The 27,857-nt window shown below is 57.0% G+C and overlaps 2 protein-coding genes across 4 annotated transcripts in view; both read left to right on the forward strand.

Moving 5' to 3' along the window:
* The window catches only part of LAD1 (ladinin 1), a 25,119-nt gene extending 14,999 nt beyond the window's left edge, over nucleotides 1-10,120 (forward strand). For both annotated transcript variants that reach the window (XM_045877057.3, XM_064594022.1), the window contains exons 6-10: nucleotides 784-856; nucleotides 962-1,099; nucleotides 1,419-1,505; nucleotides 1,774-1,845; nucleotides 2,172-10,120. In XM_045877057.3, the coding sequence (XP_045733013.1) occupies nucleotides 784-856; nucleotides 962-1,099; nucleotides 1,419-1,505; nucleotides 1,774-1,845; nucleotides 2,172-2,177 (376 nt within the window). In that variant the 3' untranslated portion in view covers nucleotides 2,178-10,120. The remainder of the gene's footprint in view (nucleotides 1-783; nucleotides 857-961; nucleotides 1,100-1,418; nucleotides 1,506-1,773; nucleotides 1,846-2,171) is intronic.
* Nucleotides 3,791-26,153, forward strand: TNNT2 (troponin T2, cardiac type). 2 transcript variants are annotated; one of them, XM_064594024.1, is made up of 16 exons: nucleotides 3,791-3,892; nucleotides 10,860-10,911; nucleotides 11,887-11,897; nucleotides 12,002-12,016; nucleotides 14,598-14,627; nucleotides 16,688-16,753; nucleotides 17,121-17,156; nucleotides 18,061-18,094; nucleotides 19,440-19,500; nucleotides 19,763-19,879; nucleotides 20,760-20,837; nucleotides 21,871-21,981; nucleotides 23,220-23,329; nucleotides 23,865-23,955; nucleotides 25,519-25,559; nucleotides 25,900-26,153. In XM_064594024.1, the coding sequence occupies exons 1-16, from the start codon at nucleotides 3,856-3,858 to the stop codon at nucleotides 25,943-25,945; spliced, it is 936 nt and encodes a 311-aa protein (XP_064450094.1). In that variant the 5' UTR covers nucleotides 3,791-3,855; the 3' UTR covers nucleotides 25,946-26,153. The 2 variants fall into 2 exon arrangements, with proteins under 2 accessions (XP_064450094.1, XP_064450093.1); XM_064594023.1 differs by lacking the exons at nucleotides 3,791-3,892; nucleotides 10,860-10,911; nucleotides 11,887-11,897 and having other exon boundaries at nucleotides 11,931-14,627; nucleotides 15,605-16,753.
* The last annotated feature ends 1,704 nt before the right edge of the window (nucleotides 26,154-27,857 follow it).

Consider the following 27,857-nt stretch of genomic DNA (forward strand, 5'->3'; position numbering starts at 1 on the left):
CAGCATCTCCCACTGGGCCAGTAAACATGCAAGAGCCCCTCAGCAGGGAGGTGCAGGGACAGGAACGTGGCAGGAACGTGGGAGACCATGCGGCAACAGCCCAGCCTACGGGAGCCCAAGGACATGTCACAGAGCAATTGACTTCCGGGTGGGACTGGAAAGAGAGGGCCCAGCACAAGTAAAGGCACAGAGGGTGAAAAGCGTGAGGTGTCTGGTTAACTGGCACATAAGCATGTGGAGAAAGGGGTTGGGGCATCGGGGGGACACTGGTGTTAGGAGGGGAGGCAGGGCCCAGACCACCAGAGCCTTGTGTGCTCTACCAGGGAGTTTGGTCCCTGCCCCGTGGCCTGAGAGGCTTGAGCTGGAAGGAAGGACAGGGTGGGCTTCGTTTGGGGTGGGAGCGGTGGCGGCAGGAGGGGGAGAGCTTGGGGTGGCAGGCCGAGGGAGCAGAAGGAAGGTGACTGCGGTGGTGGGGCAGGTGGGGGCGGGGGAGATTCAGGAGACGTGTGAGGTGTGAGGTGGAAGTGACAAGACGGGGGAGGGATGGCAGATACTTCTGATCCCGGGGGTGTCCTGCTGAGTGGGATGTTTCTAGGGAGGTGAGGAAGGTCCTTGGACTTCTGCAGTCGATTTTCACCTTGGCCAAGTCATTAGAGTCTCGTTCAGTGAGGGAGGCCGTCTTCTCTTTGTCCAGAGGGTGGGTGGGCACTACCCAGGCTCTGGGAGGGCTGAGGGCAGAGGTCTCACCTGGTTTGTCCTGGCCTGTCCTGGTTTGTCCTGCAGCGCCAGCATGCGGCTCCCGGCTGGCACAGTCAAGTTAGGGGAGAAGCTGGAGAGATACCACTCGGCTGTCCAGGTGGGCAGGGCTCCTGCGGAGGGGCCTCCGTACCCGACCGGCTTGGTGGGTGTGGCCTGGGCGCCTCACCTCCGTGGGTCAGCCATCTGTGTTCTCTGATTCCAGAGATCAGAATCAGTCAAGTCTCCCGGCTCCTCCCGCACCGAGTTCTTTGTGGCTCCCGTGGGCGTAGCCAGCAAGCGCCACCTCTTTGAGAAGGAGCTGGTAGGCCAGAGCCGAGCAGAACCGGCCTCCAGCCGGAAGGTGAGGGGCTCAGGCCCAGCTGGGTGTTTAGGCTGATTAGGCCTGAGGCCTCCAAACGTAGAACCGGGTGTTTTCATGTGTCCATTTTGGCAGAACCTGCCGTTGACTCGAGTTGCCACGCACGAGCCCATCTCCTTAGCTGCGCACAGCACTCCCTTGGGGGGTGGGGGTGGGTTGGGGGCCTTCCCGGGTATATGTGGCACGTGCTGAGTGGATATGGGAGCAAGGTAGAATCGGATCCTTGTGCCAGGGCCCTTTCTGAAGACACCATGCTGTTACCAGCAGCTCCAAGCCCTGAGATGCAAGCCTTTCTTTTCAGGATAACTTGAGGCTTTCAGGGGTTGTGACATCAAAGCTCAACCTGTGGATCAGCAGGACCCAGGAGTCTGGAGATCAGGACCCGCAGGCACGTTGTCCCTCCCTGAGATCTCGTGCTATGGGCCTTTCATGGTGGAATGACCTGGGTCAGAGAGGGGGCAGCCCTGAGGGAAATGGAGATGTGCCCGGAGCGGTCTCCATGCGGAGTAGGGAGGCCTAAGTCTGTCACCAGGAGGCAGAAGAGAGGAGGAATGGGTCTGGGGTCTTCCCTCTCAGGAAGGGGAGGGGCCTGGGGAATCCCAAGCCCCCTATGCAGTGTGCTTTACTCTGCCCTAACCCCTCACGTCTCCAACCAGGAGGTGCGGAAAGAGTCAGGAGCCACCAAGAGGACCCAGTGGGGAAACAAAGTCTCCTCCCTGGATGTAGAGGTGAGGGGCGGAGAGGGGCTGGCCCTGGGGAGATCCCGTCCCCGCCCCCGCCCCCACCCCTCCAACTGCATAGTCCCAGTAGCCGGAATGTCAGGGTTCTGCTCTCAGGCTGGTTTGACCCAACCTCGAGAACACTGGTCGGATCCCTGATCTGGTTTCTCTGTGCCCGCAGCTCTGCAAAGCCCCTTCTTCAACAAGCAGGTTCGGGGCTTCTGACCACTGTGGGTGTGGGCCTCGGGCCAAGGGATGCCTTCCTGTCCACAGACCCCCTTCCCTCTCAGCCCTAGGAGCCTCCTTGTCTTTCCTGACAGACCTCTGCCCCACAGGTGTGACGAGCCCTGCCAGGATGGACCTGTGAGTCTGCATCTCAGGGGCCCTCCCTCAGGCCAGGCCCCGCCACCAGCAGCATCCCTGTCTCTCACCCCTGCTCCCTCTCTGCCTCTGGACCTGGCGCCACGAGTGTCGGGGAGCCTCAGCCACCTCCTTCCCAGTCTAGCGTCTGGTGGCGGGTGTGCCCCGGCCCCTTCTCGTCCCACTGCAGGCGCAGCAGATCCCTGGACCCGGTGTCCGCCCGGGCACAGCACCGACTCTCGTCAGCACCGTGTGGCCTCCACGTCCTGTCCGGAGGTGGCCTCCAGGCCCTGCTCATGTCCAGGGGCGGGGCGGTGCTGTCCCCCCGGAGTGTGCCTCCACGTGCCTGTGATGTCGGTCCCTCACTGAGGCCTGGAGTCACCCCCCTCAGTCCCTGCGGCCTGCCTCCAGCTTGCTGAGGCCCGTCAGGCTAGATTGGCCAGGCGCTGCCCTGTGTCTTCCGTGCGCCCCGTCTCCCTGCTTCCTTTGCCTCTCGTTTCCTTGGCCTGCTGCTCGGCCAGCAGCTTGGTGCCGTTTTGTGCACCCCTTCACCCTCTTTCTGAAAAAGCTGTTCTCAGGAAAGAGCTGATAAACTCATTCACTCTCAGGTGTGACTAATAAGACCTTAAGAATGGATTCCTTCCCGGAGGACTTGCTTTTGAGTGGGGTCGTCTGCAGAGTGTGAGGAGGCTTGTTGTGACTGGATGGGGGGGTCAGGGGTCGTTTTCCCTGCAGCCCCTCTTTTCCTCACGTTGGGGTGGGCGGCCACCTGGTCCTAGCCTAGTGGCTTGGCGGGGGGGCCGGGACTACAATGCCACGGCTCTGCCACGCTTCCCCAGCGCGGTCTCCCCGCCCCCAGTGTCATGGCCCGTGTGAGCTTGGAGAAGGCTGAGCTTTCTGAGCATCTAGGGCAGACCGAACTCAGTCTGGTGCTCTGTTGAACCCCTTAATGCTGTAATTTAAAAAAAAGTGTATGTATGTGTGTGTACACACGTGTGTATTATACATATATGGATATACATTTATATCACATATTTATATACTCTATATTACACACACATCTACACGTATATTATACACACACACACACCTATTTTTTTTCCCCCATTTAAATTTGATTAGAACTCTTCTTCCTGACTGCTCTGGTTTTACCCAGAACCAGCTGGGGAGGGAGGGAAGGAGAAGTGCAGAGCCCTCCCCACTTCCACTTTGTCCCTTGTCCCCAGGCATACCTGGAAAACCCCAGGGTTTCTCAGAACACAGCCCTTAAGGGCATCACGAGGCCTTAGTTCCCCAAGCTTGTGGGCGCTGACACACCAGCCAGGGACTACCAGCCTTGTCCCAGCGTCTGTGACTAGGAGTGAGGGCTCCTGTCTTGGGTCCTTTGGTCCAGGGGACAGAAGGCACTCAGGGCCCCATCTGTGCAGACCTCCCAGTGACCCCAGGCTGGCCCATCTGCAGCTGGTGGCTGGTCCCGAGCCTGCACTGAGCTGGGGATAGTGGGACCTGGAGGTCCCGCCCTGTACCCCACTAATTCCCCCAAGGGCTGGAGCTTTTGCAAGAGCTCCACCTCCAGAATTTGAGGACAAAACCAGCGTTGCCCAGAGACTCAAAGGACCTGCTGGACTCAAGGTTCAAACAAGGACCTAGGATTTTTGGATGCTCATGTTCCCAAGTTTGGGAAGTCTCTTGGCAGGTGAATTTGTTTTGCAGGCAGGACTGTCCTCACATAGGCTTTTCTTGGGAGAGACTCCCAGAAACCCTCCTCCAGAGTGGAGGCCTGGGTGGGGGCGGAGGGGACTGGCTTGGGCCGGGGTGTCTGGGGGATCGTGGTGGCTACTTCCTCAGGGTGTTGAAACGCTTCATGCCTGCACATCCTCCCTGGGGTGACCATCAAGGACAGGCCGCAGGGTAGAGTGTTGGGAGACATGACCCCGTGACTCCCTGCCCTTTGCATTCATGCCTCCCTTCTTCCCTTCCCCCACAAAGAGGCCCTGATCTCATTCCTGGCAGGGGACAGCCACGCGACAAGGAGACAATTATATGCACAAGATGATTTCAGCTGGGGACAGGTGTGAGGACAGAGTGCAGCATGCTGGTGACTGGATGGCTAAGCGGGCAGGGGAGGACTCTTGGGGGAGGTGACATTGAGCACCCTCTGGAGAGAGAGGTCTCCCTATCCATATACCTACCACTCCTTGCCCAGTCTACTCTCCTGCCCTAGTGTCCTTGGGACCCCACACATGCCCTGCTCTTTTGTGGGTCCTTAAAGTTGCAAGCAGTGTTCCGGTGTATGCTTCCTCCAGTAAAACTCTGGGTAAGCACCATCTCTTTGTTTTCTCTTCCCTTCCACCATTAGCTCTAGGAGGGAACTCATGTAGTGTAAGGACAGGGCACCCATGACAGGCTGGGAGCAGCCCTGCCGTGTCAAGGTGTGGCTGCTGGAAAGCGGCTGGATTTTCTCACTGCCTGCCTGTCCCCCCCGCTTCTCTGAATTAAATCCCTGCTTTAGAACAGTTAGTAAAAGCCTCACATGGTCCATGAGCGCCAAGAACCTACTGGATTTTTTCGGGGAGGCTTTGGTGATTTAGGTGCTCAGGTGCCTCTCCCAGGCATCTGCGCAAACAAATTATGGCCTGTTTGAAGGACTGTTGGGCTTATGAGGAACAGTTACCCACTGAAAGTGGCTCAAGTGAAGGGAAGGCCTAAGACAAGCAATCCCTAGATTCCAGGAGATTCCAGGCCAGGACACAAAGCAAGGCTGGGCCCCGGTGGGCTAGATAGAAGGACCATAATGCTTTTCTTCCATCTCTCAGGGACAGCCTGGTTGTTCCCTGTTCCTCTGTCAGCTTGCTCCCCCCACCTGCCCCCCCCCCGCCTCCTTTCTGCTGGCCCATGCCCCCTGCTCCCCCAGGATGCTGTCTGGCAGGCCCGTGGCCTCGGCTCGCCCTGCCACAGCTCTGCTGGCCGCCTAGAGGGGCTCATGGCGGGATAAGCCTAAAGGTGGGCCATCAGACCACTGGGCTCCGAGGCCACTGGGGACCCTGGAGGGGACAGTTTCAGCTGAGTTGATGGGGCAAGAGTATGATAGCGGAGTCAGGGAGCCGCAAGTGGAAATCCCACATTCTCTCAAGAACGGTGGCGGTGGGCACAGCAGAGTAGCTCCCAAGACAGCAGGACTGAGAAGAGAGCCCAGGACTGGGAGGCTTGGATACATGGTCAGGTGGGGGGAGGAGGCCAGGAAAGGGGGAGACTGGCTTTCTTCACCCACGGAGAAATAGATAAGAATGTGCATCACTGATGGGCAAGATCTGGAAGGGCCGGGGGTTTCAGAGTTCAGGGGCACACGGGAGGAGTGGGCCTGGCCCAGAGGAGGGATGTTCCTTCTTCAGAGGTAGGGGAGAGGCCTTGGAGACTCAGAGACATTGAGGAGGGCAGTCAGCTCGGACTTGCTTTCCGCCCCCGATTTCCATCCTGTATTGAGCCCCAGGATGTCTTGGGCACTGTGCTAGGGGCTGAGGACATGCAAGCCAACCACAAAACCCCTGGATCCTGGCCTACGGATCTTACAGTCTAGTAGGTTTAGCAGATCGTGGTCCCGTATTCCTTCATCTTCAAGCCTTAGGGGGATGCACTTCAGCGGTCCTCATGGCCCCCTCAAACAACCCAGCTGCCTGTCCAAGGAGAACCATCATTCCTGATTGGAAGTTCTACCTTGTATCTGACCCCCTGGAGCAGTTTTAGTTCCTTCCCGGTGAGGAGGGCTTGTCACATGGCTCTAGGGGGGCCTGGAGCAGACCCACTTTGCAGATGTCCTCACTGAGGCCTGCTGAGCCTGCCTGCAAGGCCCCTCAGCCCAGTAGAAACAGCCAGTAGCCTGGAAGACATCTTTCCCCACAGCATCATTTTCTGTGTAGCTGCAGATAAGCCCTTCCCTCTGCCCACCAGACCCCCCTGGCCCAGAGACTCATGAAGTGTCTCGGAGGTTGCCCTCTGCCCCCCAGCCCTGCTCCCAGCCTGCCTTCCCAGGCCTGGGCCTCTGGCATCTGCTTTATCAGGATTCTTAAGAGGGATAGCTGGTTTCTGTTCCATGCCTGCTCCCTCCTCTCTTGCCTGCGTATCTGCTCTGGTTTTAAATAGCTTATCTGAGCAGCTGGACAACCACATGGGCTTATATGGCGTGGGCTGCATGTCCCTTTAGCCCTGTCCCCGGCACCTGCCAAAATAGCACCCAGCACCCCCCGCGCCCCCGCCGCGTCTCCGGCTGCACATCCCTCCCACCGCAGGGCTTGGCTTACGGGGCCCCAGCCCACAGGCCTGCTTAAAGCCCTCTCCATCCCCTGCCCTCACCCAGTCCCCGCTGAGGCTGAGCAGATACCTCGGGATCTGTCGGCAGCTCCTGGTTTGAGGTAAGACTTGGGCACGGCTCGAGATGGGGAGAGCAGAGAGGAGAGGGAAGATGTCTTGCAGCCTGGCACCTTTCCCAGAGTCTGCCTGCGTCCACACTGTGGGGATGTCAGAGTTGCTGGTGGTCCACGTTCCCTCCGAGAAGAGGCCACGCTTTAGAGGAGGTGTCGCAGGGATGGGACTCCGAGACTAGCGCCGTAGGGCAGCAGTGACCCTCTGTTAGCAGTCAGAGCCTTGGATCTGAGTCCCAGACCTGCCACTAAAGATACTGTGTAGCTGGAAAGTCTTGGGTGACTACCTTTCCCTCCCTGGGCCTCAATTTCCTCATCTGTAGAATGGACGAGATAATCACTAGGCCTCTGCCTGCTCAAAAGACAATGAAGCTCTAAGCAACGGGGCCTCCCCCAGATTGCTCGGCCCCGACCCTCACCTCCAGGCCTAGGGCCCCCTGAACCTTTCCAGGCAGGTCCTTCTGGATTCAGAGCAGAGCAAGACTGCGGTCGTATCAGTCACAAAGAGGGCCTGGTGGTCAAATTCTCATCTCCAGCAAGTCAGTAACTGTCTTGGAAGCGTTGAGAAAGAGCACACTTGCAGGGCAGGCAGGGACCTCTGGAGCAGCTCTGCAAGCAGACAGGAGACGTTTTCTGACTTCCAGAGCCAGCACCACCCCCCTCTGCAGAGAGAAAGCACTGCCAAGCAGCATTTGGGGGACTGAGGGGGGAGAGACCCCACCGCAAGGTCCTCTTGTGGGCTGTGAGCCCAGCTCCAGGGGTCAGAGTCTAGCTGCCCCCTGCCCCCAGGGTCTCTGCGAATGTGACCCTTGCCCCACCTCATCCCGACATGCCCTGGAGGGACAGACCTTGCTCTGGGTCTGGGAGTGGCAGAGAAGGTCATATTCCCTTGATTTTCAGCTTCTCCTGGGCAGGCGGAGCAAATATCTACGGAAGTGATTGCCTGGAGTGCAAGGAATTTCAAAGCACATTCCGGGCCCTGTGCAGTTGGGAAGCCACCTGACCTCCAGAATTCCTCCTCTGACCCCAGTCTCACAGGGCAGGTCCTCTGAGCGGCTTGGGTTACCCACTGGCCCCCCTCAACCTTGTCCCCTAGCTCTCCTGGTGGGCTGACAGCTGCAGGCTTGGGAGGAGTCCAGCTGGATGCTGGGGACAAGGGCTGAGGGATGGGGCCTACATTCCTCAGAGACTCAGAGACTTGTTTCTGCAAGACGGGAACTTGAAGCTCATCTATTTTATAGATAAGCTAATAGAAGCCTAGAGAGATTAAGTGACTTAGCTAAGGTCACACAGCAAAAACTGGGTTTTAAACCCAGATCTTTTTTTTTTTTTTTTTAAAGTAATCTCTATGCCGAATGTGGGGCTTGAACTCACAACCCCAACATCAGGAGTCTCCGGGTCTATGGACTGAGTCAGCCAGGCACCCCTACATCCAGATCTTTTGACCTTATGGCCATTGTTCTTTGTGCCTTGTATTGTTTTTGACATACTCCCCCAGGAAGGTGACCCTGATCTCTTGGCTGTGAGGGAATTTGGCTAGAAAGCAGTCTGTGGAAGCAGGTGAGGGTCTGGGTGTGAAGACACAGCTGCTTTGCACATTCTCATTCCTCGCCTTGACAGGGTCCTGACTGGATCTCATTCCAAAGCTGTAACCTCAGCCCATCCCCTGCCACTTCATGTCTTGCCTTTGGGCCATTGGCTTGGCAGCGTCCTCTTGGGTGAATTCAAGCCCTTCCCTGCTCTCCATCCTTGCTATTTTTAGGAGTTGGATGGTGCTCCCGGGAGCAGGGAGAAGGCTCCAAGCTGCTCTTTCTTCCTCTGAGCCCCCGAGCCATGGCTGGTGGCTCTGAGCTGGTGGGAGGGCAGGGCAGGAGAGGAGAGAAAGCTAGAGGCCACATGCCCCATGCTGGCATGCATAGCTCCCCTGAGAAACTTCTCTGTCCTGCCTGAGGTGACAGACTCCTCCCAGGGTGCTAGTCCTGGCTACTGCCCTGGGGCTTGGGGCAGAGCATATCTGGGGTTAGGGGGCTATTCTCTTTGGCCACTCTCATCCGAAGACCCGTTTGGAGATGCTCTGGAGTTTGGGTCTTTCTTCAGCACAGTGAGGGTCCATCCTCCTGCATGACACCATTCATGCCGGCCATCTCTTCTCGCCCACCCCCATCCCAGGGGAGCCAAACCGTGGCTCAGAGTTTCTGTCCAAAGCTCTGTGTAAACCCTCCCTCCCTGCCCCCACCCTACTCCTGCAGAGAGAGCTGGGGAGGGCCCTGCCTGGCTACAGGCGCGCTCGTCCTGAGCCCAGCAGGACCGGACATCTCTGGAGCAGGTTCAGATGAGCGGCCAGCTCGAGGCTGCCATGGACACTGGGTCTGGGGGAGTTCTCCACGCGGAGGGGCAGTCATGAGCAGAGGCTCCTTCGGAGTTCCTCAACCTGAAAGCGGCTGCCTGGCAGCAGACATCACCCCACCCCGCCAGAGCAGGGACTGTCCCTGGGTGTCCGCAGGTGGGTGCCTGGGGCGCCACTCCAGGAGGATGTGCAGGGAGAGGTGGAGAGGGTGGTAAGCGGTGCTCTGTGGCCCCGTCCCTGTGGCTTGGGTCAGAAGTTGGTGGCTCACGAGAAGCCTCACTGAGGCGGCCGCCCTCACACCACCTTACCCTTCTCCTCGCTGGGGCAGAGGACAGCTTTCATGCTGCCCAGCTCTGGGGGGCGTCGTTCAGCTCTCAGCCAGTGTGAGCGGCGTCCCTGGGCGGCACGTTGCTGTGGCCCAGGAGGGTTGGGTTATAATGGGTATTCATCAGGGGTCTGCTCTGGGCCAGGTACTTTATTAGCTCTGAGCCCCACAGCCTCCCCAGAGGAGGAGCCCTTTCACGGAAGAGGGGACTGAGGGGGAAGGAGGTTACGTGACCTTTCCAAGGTCACAGGCAAATGTGAGATGGAGCAAGGATTCACATCCGGGTTTGTCTCGCCTCTCCCTGTAATTGCATGGAAATACAATAAAACCTGACATTGCCTCGTGCTTTCCACTTTCCTTAATGTCCACTTACTCCTCATAAAGACCCCTGAGTAGCCAGGATGTGTATGTTGTATCTCCGTGGTTCAGAGGTGTTAAACAAAGACTTGCCCAAACACACTCAGCAACCTGATGGAAGAGGATTCGAATTGTCCTTTCCTATCCCAATTAAGGGAGTATCTCAAATTGAGTTCCCTGGGCAAACATTCTTTAATTGGAATTTGTATTGATCAGCGGTAGTTTAATGTGAAATCCCGAGATGATACGGGTCCCATGTACACTTTGCCCAGTCCCCCCAACGGTACATGTGCACATCTGTGGTATGGATCGAAACTAGGACATGGACTTCGCTACAAACCATAGCCTGATGTAGACTTCCCCAGCTCTACTTAGACCGAGTGTGTGTGAAATTCTCTATGGTTTTAACCTGTGTAGGCTCATGTGTTCATCACCACACTCAAGACACGAGACCGTTCTAAAACCACAAAAGTCCTATGTGCCTTTTTAAAAATTGTTAAGTATTCTCTACACCCAAGGTGGGGCTTGAGCTCAACATCGGAAGATCAAGAGTGGCCCGCTCCACGGACTGAGCCAGCCAGGCGCCCCTCCTGTGTGCCTTTCATCACCATGCCCACCTCCCCTCGCCTTCTTCCACCCCACACACAGCCCTCGACAAGCACCAGTCTAGTCTCCATTTCTATAATTTTGCCATGTCAAGAATGTTACATAAGTGAAATCACGTGAATTGGCCTTTTCCTCCTCCGTGAGGGTAATTCCCTGGAGATTCGCCCAAGGTGTCTCGAGTATCACCGGTTTATTCCTTTTCATTGCCGAGACGTAGTCCACGCTACGGATGTGCCACAGACGGTTGAACCAACCTCCCAGGGGAACTTTGTGCGGTGACGAGCAGAGGTTGTGGGCTGGAAAGGTTGAGAAACTATAGATACATTGTTCTGAGAGTTACAATGATTTGCACCAGAACAGGGACATTCCAAAAGGTTTGCCTGTTGAGGGGCAAGGAGTGAAATGGGCATCGGCTGGTTGCCCTTGCGGTGATGTGGGGGTTACTGTCCCCGCCGACAGAGGAGGAAGCAGGCTCCTCACTGCAGGTCACCTCACTGCAGGGCTAGCTTCACCAGCCCCCGCCACCCCAGGGCCTCTCGGGGTGGCAGCCTGGGGCTGAGGAGGACGGGCTTCCCCTTCTGCGCATATTGACATTTTTCTCTTTCTGGAGGGAGAGCAGGGACCATGTCGGACATAGAAGAGGTGGCGGAAGAGTACGAGGAGTGAGTATCTATCTGGAGCATCCTGTCTGGGGTGCTGGCCCTCTCCCCACCCCGCCCTTCACACCTGGCCCAGGAACCAGCTGGGATGGGGAGGGGAGCAGCTGTGCCTGTTCCGGGGATCTGGCCTCTGAGCTGCGGATCCTGGGCTGGCCACAGGCTGGGAGACTTTTGGAAATAAAGAAAGCTCAGCTCCCAGGGTCAGCTGGGGTCCTACCTGGCTACGAGACTAGGAGGCAGAAGAGCTTAGAAGGTGTGTCTCCTGAAAACATATCCGAGACGTTCAGTGGCTATCCTGAAGCCACAGAGCTGATCATGCCCCATAAAATCCAAATCAGAGCTCACTGTTAGCACTTCATCTTGGAACCATATTCCTCCCGAAGTGCCCTGTCCACCACCCTTCTTGGGGACACCCTGGGGTGGGACACTGGCAGCCAATCTAACAATGATCTCCTGGAGGGTGATGCTCACCAGGAAGGATGCAGAGGTATCAGGATATCAGGATACAAAGCTCCTACCCTCATGGAATTTGCTCTCCTATGGGATGTTAAGATGTCAGATGTTGGAAGTAATCAGCCAAGAGGGGCCGGGCTTGGAGGGTGGGCTGTGGGTAGGGCAGGAGCTCTAAGGAGGGGGAGAGCAGTGGGGGCTGGGGTAGTCAGGCTTACCTGTGTCGGATTTGGATAGGGAGAGAAGGGTGAGGGCAGGGTTCTAGGGTACAGTCTGGCAAAGCTCAGTGCAGGGAGAGAGCTGTTAAGCGGGCAGATGCTGGAGAGACCAAGCAGAGGTTTGCTGGGGACCGTGGCAGGAGGCCCTGGATGAGAAGACTGGGCCCGTTCGGGGGTGCCTTTGTAGGTGGGCCTAGGAGGGTGAGCTCCATGAGGCAATGAGGGAAATAAGGAATGGACTTACCTTTGGGGAAAGACGAGTGTGTGCGTGTGGGGTGCGTGTGGGGTGACACTATCTTTTCCATGGCAGGGAACAGGAAGGTAAGCACACGCTTATGTACTCATTCGGATGAAGGGCAGCCTGGTTGGAAACTGACCCACCTCTTGTCTCCTTTCTTGCGGCCGTGGTCTTCTCTCCTGAGCAGAAGAAGCTGTGGAAGGTACGGAGCTCGGGCAGAGGGAGGGCCAGAAAAGAGAGATCCCGGGAATCCAGTATCCTGTCACTGCCCCTCACTCCCAGCTGAGCCAAGATCCATGGCTCCTAAATGGGAATCAGTCCTAGCCTTGGTTGCTCAGGTCTTAGGCAAAAGGTTTAAACCTGTCTCGACTGTCCATCATTTTGTTCACACAGAATTGCCACTTTTTCCAATTAATTATTTTTTTGATTTTTTTCTCTAATTTTTTTTCAACCATGGTAAGTTTTAAATGCATGTACAAGTAGCAAAAATAGAATTACGCACCACCCTGCTTCCCCAAATGCCCAGCATCTGGCTTTAACAATCATCAACTATGGCCAATCTTTTTTCATCTATGCTTCATCTCCCCTCACTTATTTTAGAGCAGACATCCCAAATCATCCTCAGACTTCATATCATTTCATGCTTAAAGTTCAGTAGGTATCTCTAAAAGATAAGCACTATTTAAAGAAAAACATAACCATGACACCATTATCACCCCTAAAAACATTCAGCTTAATAATTTTTCAAATGAGATTATGGAAGTGTTCAGTTATCTGAAACATTTTTAAAAAGATTTTATTTATTTATTTGAGAGAGAGAGAGAGAGCACGAGTGGGGAGGAGGAGAGGTAGAGGGGGAGGGACAGGCAGATTCCCCAGTGAGCATGGAGCCCGACGCTGGGCTCGATCCCTGAGATCACGACCTGAGCTGAAACCTAGAGTTGGACGAATAACCAACTGCGCCACCCAAGCGCCCCTCTGGAATATTTTAGATAAGCATGAAGACATCATTATCTTTCGAAAGTCCATTTTGACCCATAGACCCGTTCCTACTCTGATCTGTTCTCACAATTCTTTCCTTAGCTTTATGCCTCATAGCCCAATGAAAGAACACCCTAACCTTTCTCTCTTCCTGAGTGCTTGACACATGGAAGTGACTAAGAGGCCTCACTCCAGTCCCCACCCAGCCCCCCAAGTGGCCCAGAATAGCCCTCAGTCCCCTCAGGCTTCTGTGCCCCAGGCGGGTTTCATCCTGCCCCTTAGAGGCTCAGCAAATTCTTAGAAGTATCATTTCAGCACACAGCGTGTGGACATCAGGAGAAGGGGCTCCCTGAAGGTCTAGGGAGAGAGCCAAGCGCTTCAGTAGCTGTCCCCCTTCTTCCTTATGCCTTCTAGGGCAAACGAGGAGCCTCTCACACATTTAAGGCTATTCTAGGGTGCCTGGCCAAAGAGTAGACACCGGAGCAACTCACGGGGGAAACTAAGAGGGGTCACTGGAGTCACCTTGGTTTTCAAGGAACACCAAATATGTCAGAAGCTGTCTGAAATATTTTTTGAATCAAAAATCTAGCTGGCTCCACTTTTTTGTTGTGTTCCCTGCACATACTCTCGATACGGTGGCTTTTCCTCTGCTTTGGAGGACTTGCCGGCTCGTGAATTTTAGGGGGTGGTATTTGAGATACAGACCTTTGAATTTGGGACTAATCTGCCTGCTATGCACAGTAGGCTTTGGCTGTGAATTAACAAAATAATTCTCTGCTGCGACGGTGGACTGAACTCCATGTAGCATCTGCCTTGCTTGCAAGGAATGGACTCCACCTGCCTCCCACATAGCTAAGTCCCCAGCTATAAATGAGCAAGAAGGAGCAAGGTCTAAATGGATGGCCACTGAGCCTACAGAATGGACAACAGCTTCTCTCTTCTTCCAGGAGAGAAAGAGTACCAATTGCTGTAAGCGCTTCCTTTGGGCAGGTATTTGCTGACTGTGTGCTGGTCTGTTCCCTGTGTTATAATGCTGTGCCTTCCTTTGACGGGGCTACTCCCTTCAGCCAGACCAGGCACATCTGCCCTGTGCCGTGCTCTCCAGTGGGGCTTTCACAACTGTGGCTCCTGGAAACTGGAGATGTTCTGTGGGATATCAGAGAGGCTCATTCAGGGTAGGAACATGGGAGAAACTGGATGGCAGTGCATTGTTCCCACTCTGCTCTTCGGGGCCTCTGTCTCCGTGTCTGGAAGCAGAGCCGGAAACGGCCGGTTACCGCTTACTGAATGACTCCCAAGTGCCAGGTAACAGCTGGGTGCTGCATGCATGGTAGATCATTTCTTTTTCTTTTTTTTTTTTTTTAAGATTTTATTTATTTATTTGAGAGAGAGAATGAGAGACAGAGAGCATGAGAGGGAAGGGGGTCAGAGGGAGAAGCAGACCCCCCGCCGAGCAGGGAGCCCGATGCGGGACTTGATCCCGGGACTCCAGGATCATGACCTGAGCCGAAGGCAGTCGCTTAACCAACTGAGCCACCCAGGTGCCCGATCATTTCATCCTTACGTCGACGGAGAAGGGAGGATGATTATTTCCATTTTACTGACAAGGCACCTGGGAAGCTGCTGAGAAGGGACTTGCCCAAGTTGCTAGACGTGGTGAATCAGGAATTGGAACTGGAGCTTAAGTCCAAAGCTCACGCTCAAAACCATGCCCTGTCCCGCCGCTCCCGTCCCCATCCTTCTGCTCCCAGACTAACCTGTCTCGCTTCTCCCCTTTGCTGCGGCCACTCCCTGACCCCCAGAAGAGGAGGACTGGAGAGAGGACGAAGACGGTAGTACAGCTTTTACTTTCCTGTGCTTTCTGCTCCCTGCTGTCCTGAGCCTGGCCCTGTTCTGTGGCGGGGGAGGGGAGGGGGGGCAGGGGCGGGGGCAGGGGGGCAGGTGTGGGTCAGTCACTTCCTCCCAGCCTCAGAGGGGCCAGACCACTGCTTCTTTCCCTGGTTCCTGATCTTTCTCCTGGGCTGGGTGGTGGTGGGAAGGACCCGGGCTGGCTTGTCCCCCAGCCTGCTCTGAATGTGGCCACAGAGGGGGACTAATGTCTGGAATGAGTGACCTTTCTCTGCCCCTGCTGCACATACTGGGCCCTCCCTCTGAGCTGGACAGCACCCAGGCAGCGTGGCCAGGGCGTGAGGGGCCTGGGGACAAGTTATCTGAAGAGCAGCTGGGGGAACTGGAAATAGCCAGAGCAGAAAAGACATGACGTCAGCCTTCAAATGTGCCCTGCTGGGGGTGGGGGTGGGAGGCCTGGACTTGTTTCCAGCCCCCGGGGATAGGACTAGGGCAAGGGGGACAGACTTGGGCTAAAGTTGAGTAAGAGCTTTCTCATAGTCAGGTCCCAAGCTGCGGTGGGTGGTCTGGGGAGGCTGGGAGCACCTTGGCGAGCACGTTACCTGACCACTGGATGAGGATGGGGGGTATTCTACAGAGAACTGAAACATTAGATGGGGATGGGGGGTATTCTACAGAGAACTGAAACATTAGATGGGGATGGGGGGAGGGGTTAACAACATGGCCTGAAGAGGACCCCCAAACTGGCCATACTCTTGCTGGCCAGCCTTCTACTCTCACCCCTTCTGGAAGGATCTTCTTTGAGGTAAGGATCCTGTGGGGATCAAAAAAGAGGCACCCCCAGGCCCAGACCTAGGAAAAGAGAACAGGGAGCATCAGGCAGAGTGACTGGTGGCCGGTGTTTCTTTCATGACGGCCCCTCTCTCTCCCGCCCTGAGGCTTTTTCTTCTCCCTCTGCCAGGAGGCCGCCACATGTCAGCCCATCCGTCAGTGAGCATTCCCCAACACCTTCTACAGGCAGAGCCGCGTGCCGGGCGTCATCCTGTCTTATCTGTCTATTCCAAGTGCCTGACTTGGGTGGTTCATATCCTACCAAACAGAGGGATGAAAATAGAAAAATCCTACCAACTCTGGACAGTACAAATGTCTACAGGGTGGGCATCTCATCCACCCACCCACAGTCTTGCTGGTTTGGTTTCTTTTAGATACAGCTGAAGGGTCCCTAGAGTTCCTGAGTTCAGGGCAGGAGCTTTCCCAACACCGCACCTTAAGCAGGATACATCCTGTGGTGTCAGATGCCTGGGTGGAACATTTGGGGTGGAAAGTTGGGGAATGGGGTGGAATCACATTTCCAGGGAGGCTGTTGGGGAAAGACGCTAAGTCAGGCAGAAACAGCTATTAGCCACCAGACCTCCCCGCCCCCAGCAATGAGCCTTGCCAGGCCTGCAAGCCCTTCTCCGCGGGTACCCACGGCACCTACCACACCCTAACGCACTCCTACCTCAGACTTCTGGCCCTCCCAGTGGCTTTCAGGTAGAGAACAGGTCTCCATGCTCAGAAAGGCCCAATTCCAGTTCCCAAACTCTGGGAGAGGCAAGTGTTGAACAAAAGGACTCTTCACAGGCCGGATCATGCCCTTCTGTCATGGTTGACCAGGGTCAGCAAACATTTTCTGTAATGGAAGCAGATAGAAATATTTTAGGCTTCGTGGGCCCCACAGTATCTGTTGCAACTACTGAACTCTGCTGCAGTAAGGCAAAGGCTGCTAGAGGCAGTGCCTACATGGATGGATGTGGCTGTGTTCCAATAAAACTTTATTTACAGAAACAGTCTGGGGGCCAGGTTTGGCCCTTGGGCCATAGTTTGCCAACTTCTGGTTTACACCCGGAACTGAGCAGCCCCTTGTCATTCATATCGGTGACCCCAAAATTCATCTGGATCCTGGGTGTTGCTAACTTCCGTCCCGAGCCTTCTCTGATCTGGGTTCTGCCTGCTAGCCTAAGTAGGGGCCTGGGTGTTCACTGTGTCTGGCTCGCTTCTCCAGAGCAGGAAGAGGTGGCAGCAGAAGAGGCTGAAGGTGAGGCTGAGACGGAGGAGACCAATGCAGAAGGTAAGGGTCTGTCTGGGGTGAGGGTGTGAGGGGCTTTGTCCTGGTGCTTCGGGACGTGGCAGGAGCCCCCAGAGGCATTCCTGTGGCGCTAGGAAATACACCTGGAAGCCACGTTCCAGCCTGTACAGCCGCACATCCTGCCTGGGCTGGGATTCAGCCGCCGATGGTCTGGTCAATGACCTTGACTGTGTGCTCCTTTCATGTCAGGCAGAGCCTTGGGCCCAGGGGCATGTGCGTGAATAGACATCCCCTGACCACGGGAGCTGGCAGGGTGCACTTTGGTTAGGACCTGTGTGTGGGGGAGACTCTTGTCAGGGGGACTTGAGCCTAGAACAAGGATCTTATTGATGTCTCATGTTCTGTTTAGGAGATCGACAAGAAGGGGAGGCTAAAGAAGCTGAAGGTAAGGATTGTTGGACATCAGGAGAGAGGTATTGGGGTGTCAAGGGAACCCCTACAAGCAGCTTTGGGGGGAGACTGACCACAGGGCTTCCTCCAGGGAGGTGGGCGAGGAGGGGCTCAGGGGAGGGGAGGACAGAAGTTGGTGACCATGCAGGTTTTGGGTATTTGGCTCCAAACCTCTGTCCCCCTTATTCTAGAGAAGTTGCCTGGGTGGTGCCCTGTGGGAGAGGGGACCAATGTCCAGTCCCCATTCTGGGCAGGGCCCCCAGAAGTCACCTACACATACAAGGCTCCTGGAACTCAGGCAAAATCACTTGTAATGTGTGGTGTCTATAGGATGAAATCCCAAGACATAGACGGTCCATGTGGTGGGTCACTGTGGTGATCCTTGTCATGCGGCAGGCTTTGGCAAGGGTGCAGTGGTCCCAGTCACGTCTCCGGAGGGGAGGGGCCAGCTGGGTCTTGCCCATCAGCTTCCCTCCTGGAGGCCAGGAAGTCCAGGGAGCAACTAAGGAGTCAGAGACCTGGGTGGGGACCCTGGGGCCAGGATCCCCTGGGACAGTGCCATGGGACCCTTCCTCACTGGGAAGCAAAGCTGCCTTGCCCAGAATTGGCGAATGAGAAAAGTCTTGGAAATTTCACTCTGGGAGTGTGTGCTTCCTGTTAGGACCCAGCTGTGCCCTGAGATGTCCCCCCTGGGAGCTGCTATGGGAGAGCGAGTGTGGGGTCTGTGACCCTGCTGCTTTAATTCTTCATGATGCTCCTGGAACCAGGGATCCCCAGGGCTAGAAGGAATTCACTGTGCAGATGGGGAAATGGAGGCCCGTAGGTGCCCAGCTCATCAGGCGCAGAGCTGGGACCGGATCTGGGGCCTCCTGACCTTGTGGCTCTGTGCTTCTCTCCAGATGGCCCAGTGGAGGAGTCCAAACCAAAGCCCAGGTGAGTGGGACACACCTGTGGTGAAGCCCTGAGGGATGATTAGGGCAGGACAGAAGTGCAGTATGGCCCAGTGGGCATGGGCTGCGGGGTGCGGCAGGCACAGACCCGGTAGTAGAGGTTGTGTACTGCACGAGAGTCGGCCTGAGGGAGAGCGGGGACTGAAGTCCACCCACACTCCATTACCAATTGCGTACCCCGTCGTGGACAGCACTGTGTTCATCTAGAGGAAAGGGGTGGACTAGTTGCGGCCCTGGACGGATGCCCTGTCCTATCCCAAGGCTGGAACACCTTCCTCTGTAGCTCAGTTGGGACCTGAGGGAAGAGGGAAGAAAATCTGGGGGAGGGACGCCTGGGTGGCTCAGTCAGTTAAGCGTCTGCCTTCGGCTCAGGTCATGGTCCCGGGGTCCTGGGATCGAGCCCCGAGTCGGGCTCCCTGCTCAGCGGGAAGCCTGCTTCTCTCTCTCCCACTCCCCCTGCTTGTGTTGGGGCTCTTGCTCTCTCTGTCTCTGTCAAATAAATAAATAAAATCTTAAAAAAAAAAAAAAAAGAAAATCTGGGGGAGCCAAGTAATGACACTCTGCCAGCCTGGGTGGCCTCACAGTGTCGCAGAGGGGCGGGGCAGGGTGGCTTGGGTCCACACATGTGAAAGCACCTGCAAGCTGTGGGTGTCGGGGGAGGGGGGCGCAGGGGGGAGGGGTTGGCCAACTAAGGTTTCCCTTTCTGCGATGCTCAACCTGTCAGCCGATGGCGTCTCCGCCCACACTCGCAGGCTTCTCCCCGCTTCCATGGGACCTCCTGAAACCGGCCCCGGAGATAATCCCAGCTCTGCTCGTTTGTCCAGAGCCTTTCCCTTTCCTGGCCACCTGAATGGCCACTGCAGTATCTCATTTCAGCCCCACCCAGACCTGAGGGCAAATGGGGAAAGTGAGGACCAGAGCCCACTGGACCTGGTGTCACAAAGCAAGCATGCGTTGGGGCTGGGACCAAACCACAGGACTCCAGGGCTCATGGGAGATCCTGTGGGGTCAGCCACACGTGTCGTAGCTTCTCCGCTTCCTAGCTGTGTGGTTTTGAGCACGTCCCTACCTCTCTGAGCCTCAGGCGTCTTTGGCGAGATGGGCAGTCCTACGTCGCGGGCGTAGGGGGAGGATGAATTGAGAGGGCACGTATGAGAGAGCCTGGTGGCCCCGGGTGCGAGGTTGCTGTCCTTGACGGTGATGTGGCTTAACTGTTGTAGCCGTGCTTCCGCAGGAAGGGGAAGGGCCCTGCCCGCCCGGGGCACCCACAGTCCGCTGGGGCCACGGTGGGATGACATTCACGGATTCCCTCCTTTTCTCTCCAACAGGCCATTCATGCCCAACTTGGTGCCGCCCAAGATCCCCGATGGGGAGAGGGTAGACTTTGATGTGAGTGTGCCTGTGGGGAGCGCGGAGGCCCCGAGGAGGCCTGGGGGCCTGGTGGGGGGCGGGGTGGGGTGACGTGGCAGGTGGGATGGTGCTCGGCACAGACCTGGCCAGGCCTGATCCTGGGTTCAGGCCACCGCGGCCCCTTCCCGGGCCAGGCCCCCAGCCCGCCCATCGCTTCTGCTCTGCGGACGGTGCTCCCTACCCAGCCGCTGTCCTCCGGATCTGTGGGTTCAGCAGCCCTGAGCCTGCTGTGCGTTCGCAGGACATCCACCGGAAGCGCATGGAGAAGGACCTGAATGAACTACAGACGCTGATCGAGGCTCACTTTGAGAACAGGAAGAAAGAGGAGGAGGAGCTCATCTCACTCAAAGACAGAATTGTGGGTGTCCAGTCTCCCGTGGAAATGCCCCCAGAGGCCACGCACTCTGTCCTCCCCCCTCTGTGTTAGGCACCGCCTCCTCCGGGCAGCCTTCCCTGGGGCCCCTGACCCTGCGGGAAGTGGGCTCTCCCCCAGGATCCCTGCGGCCTGGAGCCGCTCCGGAGGCCCTGCACTGTGGTTTCTCGGGTCCCCGCTTTCCTCCCCACCAGACTGGATGGTGCTTGGCAGCCGGAGCTGCTGATCGTCTCTGGGCGCCCTGGGCTCTGGCTGTGGGATGACCGGTCAGTTGGCTGTCGTCCCACCTCGGCCCCTGCCTCCCTCCCACTGGACCCAGCTCCCCCCACCAACGCAGGGAGGGTGATGCGGCCTGTGCTGGGGAGAGGGGAGGTTATTTTGATTCCTTTGTTTTTCTCCCCACCACACTCGCTGCCGCGTTGGCACACGGCTGCGCGGCTCCAGCTGGCCCCCCGCTGAGGATTTGGCCATCTGTCGGTGAACACGCAGCAGGGGCCGGGGCTGGCGTGGGGCCAGGGGCATGGCAGTCAGGGGAGACGGGAGAAGCCCGCCTGACGTTTGTCAGATCGTTGAGGACAACCCCATGATGAGTGATGGTCAGTGTAGGCCCTCCGCACATGCCCGCTGTGGCCTGTCTTTATTTAGCTGGGGCCTTTGGACCTGTCGGGGGGCCATCTGCGTCCACGCCCACGGAGCTGGCTGAGAGTGGAAGCCCTCGGAGGCAGGGCCTGCCCTGCCCTGAGACTCGGTGGGGAACATCCCCCGTGGGCTCTCTTGCCACCGCTTTCCCCGCTTGGTCCCGGCACCTCGGACGACACCTCCTCCCTGTGCACACAGTGGGCAGGCTTGGCCTCTCTCCCCGCAGGAGAAGCGGCGGGCGGAGCGGGCCGAGCAGCAGCGCATCCGGAATGAGCAGGAGAAGGAGCGGCAGACTCGCCTGGCTGTGAGTGACCCCTAGTGCAAGGCCCACAGAACCCCCCCCACCGTGCTTCCAGCTCCTTCCAGGCCTCCCAGACCCTTCTGTCTTCATACACACTGATTCAGTCCACGAGCCCCTGGTGGGGTGCTGGGAATTGTTTGGATTCTGATGATACACAGTAAACAAGACAGAAATGTCTGGGTCCTCCCGGACTTACTATTTTATAAGACCCTCCGTCCAGCAGTTCCACGTCTGGGTATTTACCCGAAGATGCAACCATGAATTCGGAAAGATATCTGTGCCCCATTCACTGCAGGCTTCTTAATAGTAGCAAAGACATGGAAGCAAGCCATGTGTCTGTCGATGGAGGAATGGATAAAGAAAATGTGTACACAAAGAGGAATATTACTCAGCCATAAAAAAGAGGGAAATCTTGCCATTTGTGAGAACATGGATGGACCTTGAGGGTATTATGCTAAGTGAAATAAGACAGTGAAGGACAGATACTGTATGATTTCACTTATATGTGGAATCTAAAATGAAACAAAACCAAAACCAAAACACCAAGCTCATAGGTACAGAGAACAGACTGGTGGTTGCCAGAGGCAGCAGGTGGAGGTGGGCGAAATGGATGGAAGGGGCCGAAAGGTACAAAACTTCCATTATAACCCAAGTAGGTCCTCTCCAGCCCTCCTCCCTGCCCTTGTGCCGGCTCCCCGGGAACAGAAGGGCCCATGGCCCTCTTCCCGTATTGCTGCTGGAGGTCCTTCCAGGGTACCAGGCCTCCTGGAGGGGAGGGGTGGGGTGGGGGGACGGGCTCCCTGCCTGAGGCAGGGATGGGAGCCACACCTGGGAATCATTCTTCCCTCATTCATCAACAAAAGTCTTCACGCTCCCATGTGCCGGGCCCTGTGCTGGGGGGTCCCCTCAGGAGGCTTCTTGCCCGGTGGAGAGAAAGCGCCACTCAACTGACCCATAAAGACCACGGACTTCAGCCCAGTGTCAGGGGTTTGTGCCCCCCGATTTGCTCTCTTCCTCCCCCCCCCATGGAAACCAGGAAGAGAGAGCCCGACGAGAGGAGGAGGAGAACAGGAGGAAGGCCGAGGATGAGGCCCGGAAGAAGAAGGCTTTGTCCAACATGATGCACTTCGGGGGCTACATCCAGAAGGTAGGTCAGGGAGCAGCAACTGTCTCAGGGGGTCCTGGTGTATGGGGAGGAGTGGGGTGTCCACAGACTTCAAGTTGGATTCCAGGAGGAAATTCCCACCTGGTGTGAGAGACCGAAGCCTCCTCCTGCCCCCCCCCCCCCCCGCCCCCCGCCCCAGGCTCTCTGCCTGACTGTGGCTTTCCCCAGGAGGGGCCTGCTGGGGTGGGGGCTGCTGGCAGAGGCCCCCCCCCCGTTTCAGCGGTGCCTGGGGGCCCCCAAGCTGGCTGGTGCATCTGGAAGAGCCTCGTGCCTAGAATCAGAGCTCTGATACAGCTGTGTGGCCTCGGGCAAGCTCAGAGGCTCAGCTAGCTCACCTGTAAAGTCGCTTTAATGTTGTCTGCCCTGCCTGCTCGGAGATCAGATGGGCTCCCGTGGCAAGCATCCTTGTCCCACACAGCTGTGAGATGGTTTATTCCTGCGGACTCCCTCAGCTTCTAATTTCTGTGTCCCACTCCTGCTAGGTACTCCATTCTCAAGGGAGGAGAGGAAATAAAACATTGATTTTTCTCTATGCAGTGGAGAGATCAGAACATTTTTTTAGATTTCTAAAGTCCCCAGCTCAGAACCAGACCAGCCTGCCTGCCTCTGCCCCCACAGCGACCACTCCAGCCAGACTTTTGGCGAGGCCCCGCTCTCTAAACAGTCTGTGCCTCACCCCCAGACTCCTGTCCTAATAAACAAGGTTGCCTGCAGGAGCGTCTGAATCACCTTCTCCTTCTCCCCTGTCTCTCTGCCTTTGCCTCCGGCCCTGTGCTCTGCTCTCTCTCTGCGTCTCTGTCCGGGTCTCGTTCTTTCTCTCTCGGCCTTTCTCTCATGGTGTCCTGGCCCTGCAGGCCCAGGTGGGTACAAAAACCTCTAACCCTCTTCCTCCTCATGGTTTTGGGGGCTCCCTGGGAGGGGAGGGTGCCTGGCTGGAGGGGAGGAGTGTGGAGAATGTGTAAGTGGGAGGAGGGAGCCGGGAGACAGATGGAAGAATTTGGAGAGGCAAAGGAACACAGGACTGAAATGGTCCTCCTTGCCCCAGCCTCAGTTTCTCCTGGAAATCCATGCAGTTGATGGCGTGGGTGTCTCAGGAAGAAGAGGATTAGGACCTAGTCCTTCTGCAGGCCTTGCCTTACTCCCTATTGGGTTTGGGGAGGGTTAGGGGAGAGGGGGTTTGTGTTCTCCAGCCAACGCCCCCTGCTTGTCACCCTCTCCAGACGGAGCGGAAAAGCGGGAAGAGGCAGACAGAGAGGGAGAAGAAGAAGATGATTCTGGCTGAGAGGAGGAAGGTGCTGGCCATCGACCACCTGAATGAAGATCAGCTGAGGTGGGGGCTGGTGGTCCTCCGGACATTGCTTACATCTGCGTGGGGAGGGCAGGCGGGGCAGAGGGCACATTCTCCACATGAACCACCAGGGGGCGCTGCCATACCACATATTTTTTCCCAAGACTCCAGTGGGAGTGGAGTTGGGAGGGAGCCGGTCAGGCCAGCTCAGTGCTTTGCCTTCAGGGAATAGGGAAAGAGAACTGAACAGGCACCTCACCCCTCTGAGCTTCTCCTTACCCACCTGCATCCAGGTGGTGGGAAGGGGGATTGGACTGCGCTCTATAGTGCTAGAAGGGCTTTTCCCTCTTCCCCCCAACTCTGCCCTAACAGCCCCTGGTACCTGTTCCTAAGCACTGGGCACTGCCATCTGGGCCCCATGCTGAGCCAGGTGGGCTGGGGGTCCCATTAGCAGGCCTGGAGGTGGGAAGGAGGGCTGGGGCCTCTGGGGGCTGGGTCGGATTTGGGATCAAGGCAGATGAAGACCCTTCCTTATCGTTCCCTGTCCCTCCCCCCATCCCCACTCTGGCCGGTGCAGGGAGAAGGCCAAGGAGCTATGGCAGAGCATCTACAACCTGGAGGCAGAGAAGTTCGACCTGCAGGAGAAGTTCAAGCAGCAGAAATACGAAGTGAGCCTGCTCACTGCTGCCCTCCCCCATCCCATGCTCCTCCTGGTTTGATCAGGTCCCGCGCTGCTGCTGCCAGTCAGGCCCCTTTCCCCGGTCCCTGTCATCCATCACCCACGCCAACTCACACACCTGCCCGGGTGTCTTGTCCCTGACAAGGCTGCGCGTCCACCCCTGGGCTACAGCTTGTTGGAGAAGTCTGATGGTTCACTGGCTGGAGCTGAGCAAAGACCCATTTCTGGGGTTCCAGCCCTGGGGGGGCTCCCTCCCTCTGTCCCTGAAGGCCTTGAGGCAGCAGCTCAGATGCGCTGAGCCCGACGGGAGGAGTAGGATGCACAGAGCCAGGCCTCCTGGGGGAGAGGAGGCCTCACCAGAGAGGTAGCCCCTTCACCTCTCCCTACGGCCCCCGAGGCCCCGGTGTGGGCGCAGCCAGCTGAGCCTCCAGCTCACAGCCTGGAGGGTCCCAGGTGTACAGACAGCCAGCAAGGATCGGCTCAGCCGGGACGGGTCCTGCGCACTTCCCCGGGGGGCCCTTCTGCTTCGAGGAGTCCAGCTTCCCTTTCGGGGCCTGCTTTTCCTGCATCTCCTATGTGACGGGCCCCTCCTCTGAGCACAGCTCAGGCCCCCGTGGCTGCAGAGAGGCAATTTTGTGCAGTGACAGTGAGCAGGGACTTCGGAGCCACACTGCCTGGGTTCTGTAGCTAGCTCTGCCCCTTACCGGCTGTGTGACCGTGGGCAAGTCACTTACTTTTCCTTGTTTCCGTTTCCCATCTAAATGACAAGGATGCCGGCAGGCCCTATTTCACAGGGCTATTGTGACGGTTACAGAGGTAACAATAGTAATAATAACAGTAACAACGTGTTCCAAGCACTGTTCAAGCACTTTTACATGTATGAAGTTATACCTCACAGTAATCCTATGGGTTAATATTTGGGAAAGAGCTCATAACGGAACAGAAAATGCCGGGTACCCCACTAAGTGCTCGGTAGCCATTAGCTACTATTACAGTTGCTCCAGGCCTGGGCCTTCCTCTTTTCCTTTGGTTCCTTATTTAACTCTGCAACTGGCCTGCCGGGCTTAGATTTGGCCGAAATACAGGGCGGGTGGGTGTGGCCCATGGGGATGCTGCCCCTCTTGAGCAACAGGGCAGGAGTGCCTGGGGAGGGGGGTGTCTCAGGCTGGGCTGGGCTGTTTGGAGGGCTTCCTGAGGCCCAGCCTTGCACTGGATTCTCAGAAAGCCTCTTTATGCCACCCTTGTCCCGAGCCCTCCTTGGCTCTGGGACCCCCACAGTGACAGGCCAGTGGGGTGGTCAGGAAGCCTCTCCACAGCTTCTGCGTGTGGGACCTGGGCCCTTCTGGATCTCTAACCGTTCTGACCCTCACAGCTTCGCTGCCTGGCCTCTCCACCTCTCCTCCTCCCTCCCCTCCCCCTTCCCCCTCCTCCCTCCTTCCCCTCCTCCTCCCTCCTCCCCCACAACTGTGTTAAGCCGGCTTCTCCCTCACCCCCAGCCACCTGGGACCTGAATCAATGAGCTCCAAAGTTACTCTATCTTTCCCACTTACAGATCAATGTTCTCCGAAACAGGATCAATGATAACCAGAAAGTGTAAGTTTCTAGGTCCTTCCAACACCCAGCCCTGCCTCCTCCTTCCCTGTGTTCCAGCCCTCCCACTCCTCCTCTGAGGGCTCTGGCTCCCACCCCTTCCCCCTCCCCTTCAGGGCACAGGCTGCTTCGGCCTTGGGCTCCCCCATGATCACTGCTCAGTGGGGAATGGAGTGCAGGGCCCCCAAGGACTCCCTCCAGCCTGCTGCCCTACTCTACATCTGGAGGCAGCTCCAGGCTGCCCCTCTCAGCCCTCTGCATCAACCCCCTCTGCCTCCTCCTTGTGGAGACCTGCTGCCCTGGCCTGGGTCCCACTTCTGACTGGGCCCTGCTTCTTTTGCAGCTCCAAGACCCGCGGGAAGGCCAAGGTCACCGGGCGCTGGAAGTAGGGGCAGCAGTTCCCCCTCACCAAAGATCCTCGCTGTGTCCCCGCCCTGCTCGCCCCCAGCTTCTGGGGCCCTCCTGGGCATGGGAGGCAGACTCAGGTCTGGAAACCAGGAGCTGGCCCGGCTGGGAGCTGCTGTTCGTGCCTGTACCCCCACATGCCCACGCATGCCGATAATAAAAGCCAGCACGCATCTCCTGCCTTGTCTGTCAGCTCCCCTTCAGAGGGAGGGAAACTGAGGTGAGAGCCTGTCTCGCAGTGAGTCAGGGCCCAGAGCAGACCCTCAGGGACACAGGCCCCTGGGAACTGCCAAACTCAAAGGAGCCCCCTCCCACCTGCTCGGGGAGGGGAGAGGGCGGCTGGCCCCGGGGGAGGCACAGGCTTACTCAGGGCCCAGGCCTCACGACAACAGAAGGGCTTGTGACGGGAGCTGCTGTGAGTCACTTGGAGGCCCACTGGGGGCAAGCGCCGAGTGCAGGGACAAGTGTTCCTATTCCTGTGTGAGTCACTCCTTGGGAACAATGGAGGCCTTTTAGGATGGGCCTGTTTTCTTTCTCTTCCTGGCGGGGGACTAGGAAGCAGGCGTCTGAGGGGCAGGGAGCCGATGAGGGAGGAAAGAGGGCCGGTTTCATCAGGTAGCTTTTCAGGCAGAGATGAGCTGCTGAGAGCCACGGGCTGGTCCCGCCATTTGCAAGTCCTCTAGGGCTTGAGTGTAAACCAGGGCCCACAGGGTCCCTGAGTTGAAGAAGATGGCATGGCGGCATTGAGCCCAGTTGGCAGAAGGGAAACGATATGGGATGGGAGAGCACCTAACTCAACAGCTCCCTAGAGGAACCCCCTGAATGTGGCGCTCCCATGACTCTGCTCCAGCTACTCCCTCTGCCTGGAAGGCCTTCCCTCAATTCTCCACTTGTCATCCACCAAAGGGAGCCCCACTGTCCCTGGGAAGTCTTCCCATACTCTTCCACGCAGAGTGATTGATTTCTCCTTGCTCTGAGCACCCTGGACCCTCCTGTAACTGCTACCACAGTTATGCTTCTAATCCTACACTGCATTCCCTTTGTCTGTACCTGCGGGCATCACCCCTGTGACTCTCAAGAGACAATATAGACCCACTTATCCTGTGCCACGTGCCAAGCACTGTGATAGATGGCCAGGATACAGAGATGGAAAGGATATGGTCCCTGGGCAATGAGGAGGGGCTTAGCCTGGGGTCTTGGCCTCATTTCTTATCCATCCATCCATCCATCCACCCACCCATCCATCCACCTATCCATCCATCCAATGTCTCCTGAGCACCAAATATGTGCTAGGTGCTGTGTCAGGTGTCGGTGATGCTGTGATTTAAATAGGCACATCCCTGCCCTCGTGGAGCTCAGAGCCCAGTGGGAGAGGGGCGGCCAACAGAAGATCCCAGCTCAGTGTCACAGCAGGCAGGGCAGAAGGTGCTGGGGAAGCACAGACAAGAGCCACCCCACCTGGCATTGGTGAGCAGGAGGGCTTTCTAGAGGAAAAGGTTTCTACATCAAGTCTCAGAAGATGAGAAGAAGAAAGTCAAGGCCAGGGGTCAGGGATGGGAAGAGGGAACAGCACATAGAAAGCCCTCGAAGGAAGGGCTGGCCTGGTGTGTTTGAAGAGCCCCGGTTATCACAGAATCCAAGGGCTTCTGGTGGGGAATGAGAAGGGCCTCTGTAAGTGGCCAAAAGGCAGGAGGCGGGATACAGGGCCTTAGGTCCACAGAGGGCTCCCACCACTGTCTCTGGGAGATCCACTGAACCCCACCCTCCCTGCTACCAGAGAGAGGGGCATGGAATCCAGAACTGAAACTCCAGAATTTTCCAACTGCCAAATCCCCATGGGGGCTCCACCTCCTGTCTCATTCTCTCCTTGGGGCAGCAAGAGGGACTGATGGTGTG

The sequence above is a fragment of the Mirounga angustirostris genome, unplaced genomic scaffold (genome assembly GCF_029215605.1).
Source record: "Mirounga angustirostris isolate CCGP_5_RB_7025 unplaced genomic scaffold, mMirAng1.0.hap1 SCAF_6, whole genome shotgun sequence".
NCBI lineage: Eukaryota > Metazoa > Chordata > Mammalia > Carnivora > Phocidae > Mirounga > Mirounga angustirostris.

Excerpts from the sequence above, each read along its gene's own strand:
- TNNT2 (XM_064594023.1), top strand. The coding sequence starts at position 16,288 with ATGGTTGACCAGGGTCAGCAAACATTTTCTGTAATGGAAGCAGATAGA. Across the intron at positions 18,095-19,439 it reads GAGTCCAAACCAAAGCCCAG|GCCATTCATGCCCAACTTGG; the intron begins GTGAGTGGGACA and ends TCTCTCCAACAG. Across the intron at positions 19,501-19,762 it reads GGGAGAGGGTAGACTTTGAT|GACATCCACCGGAAGCGCAT; the intron begins GTGAGTGTGCCT and ends GTGCGTTCGCAG.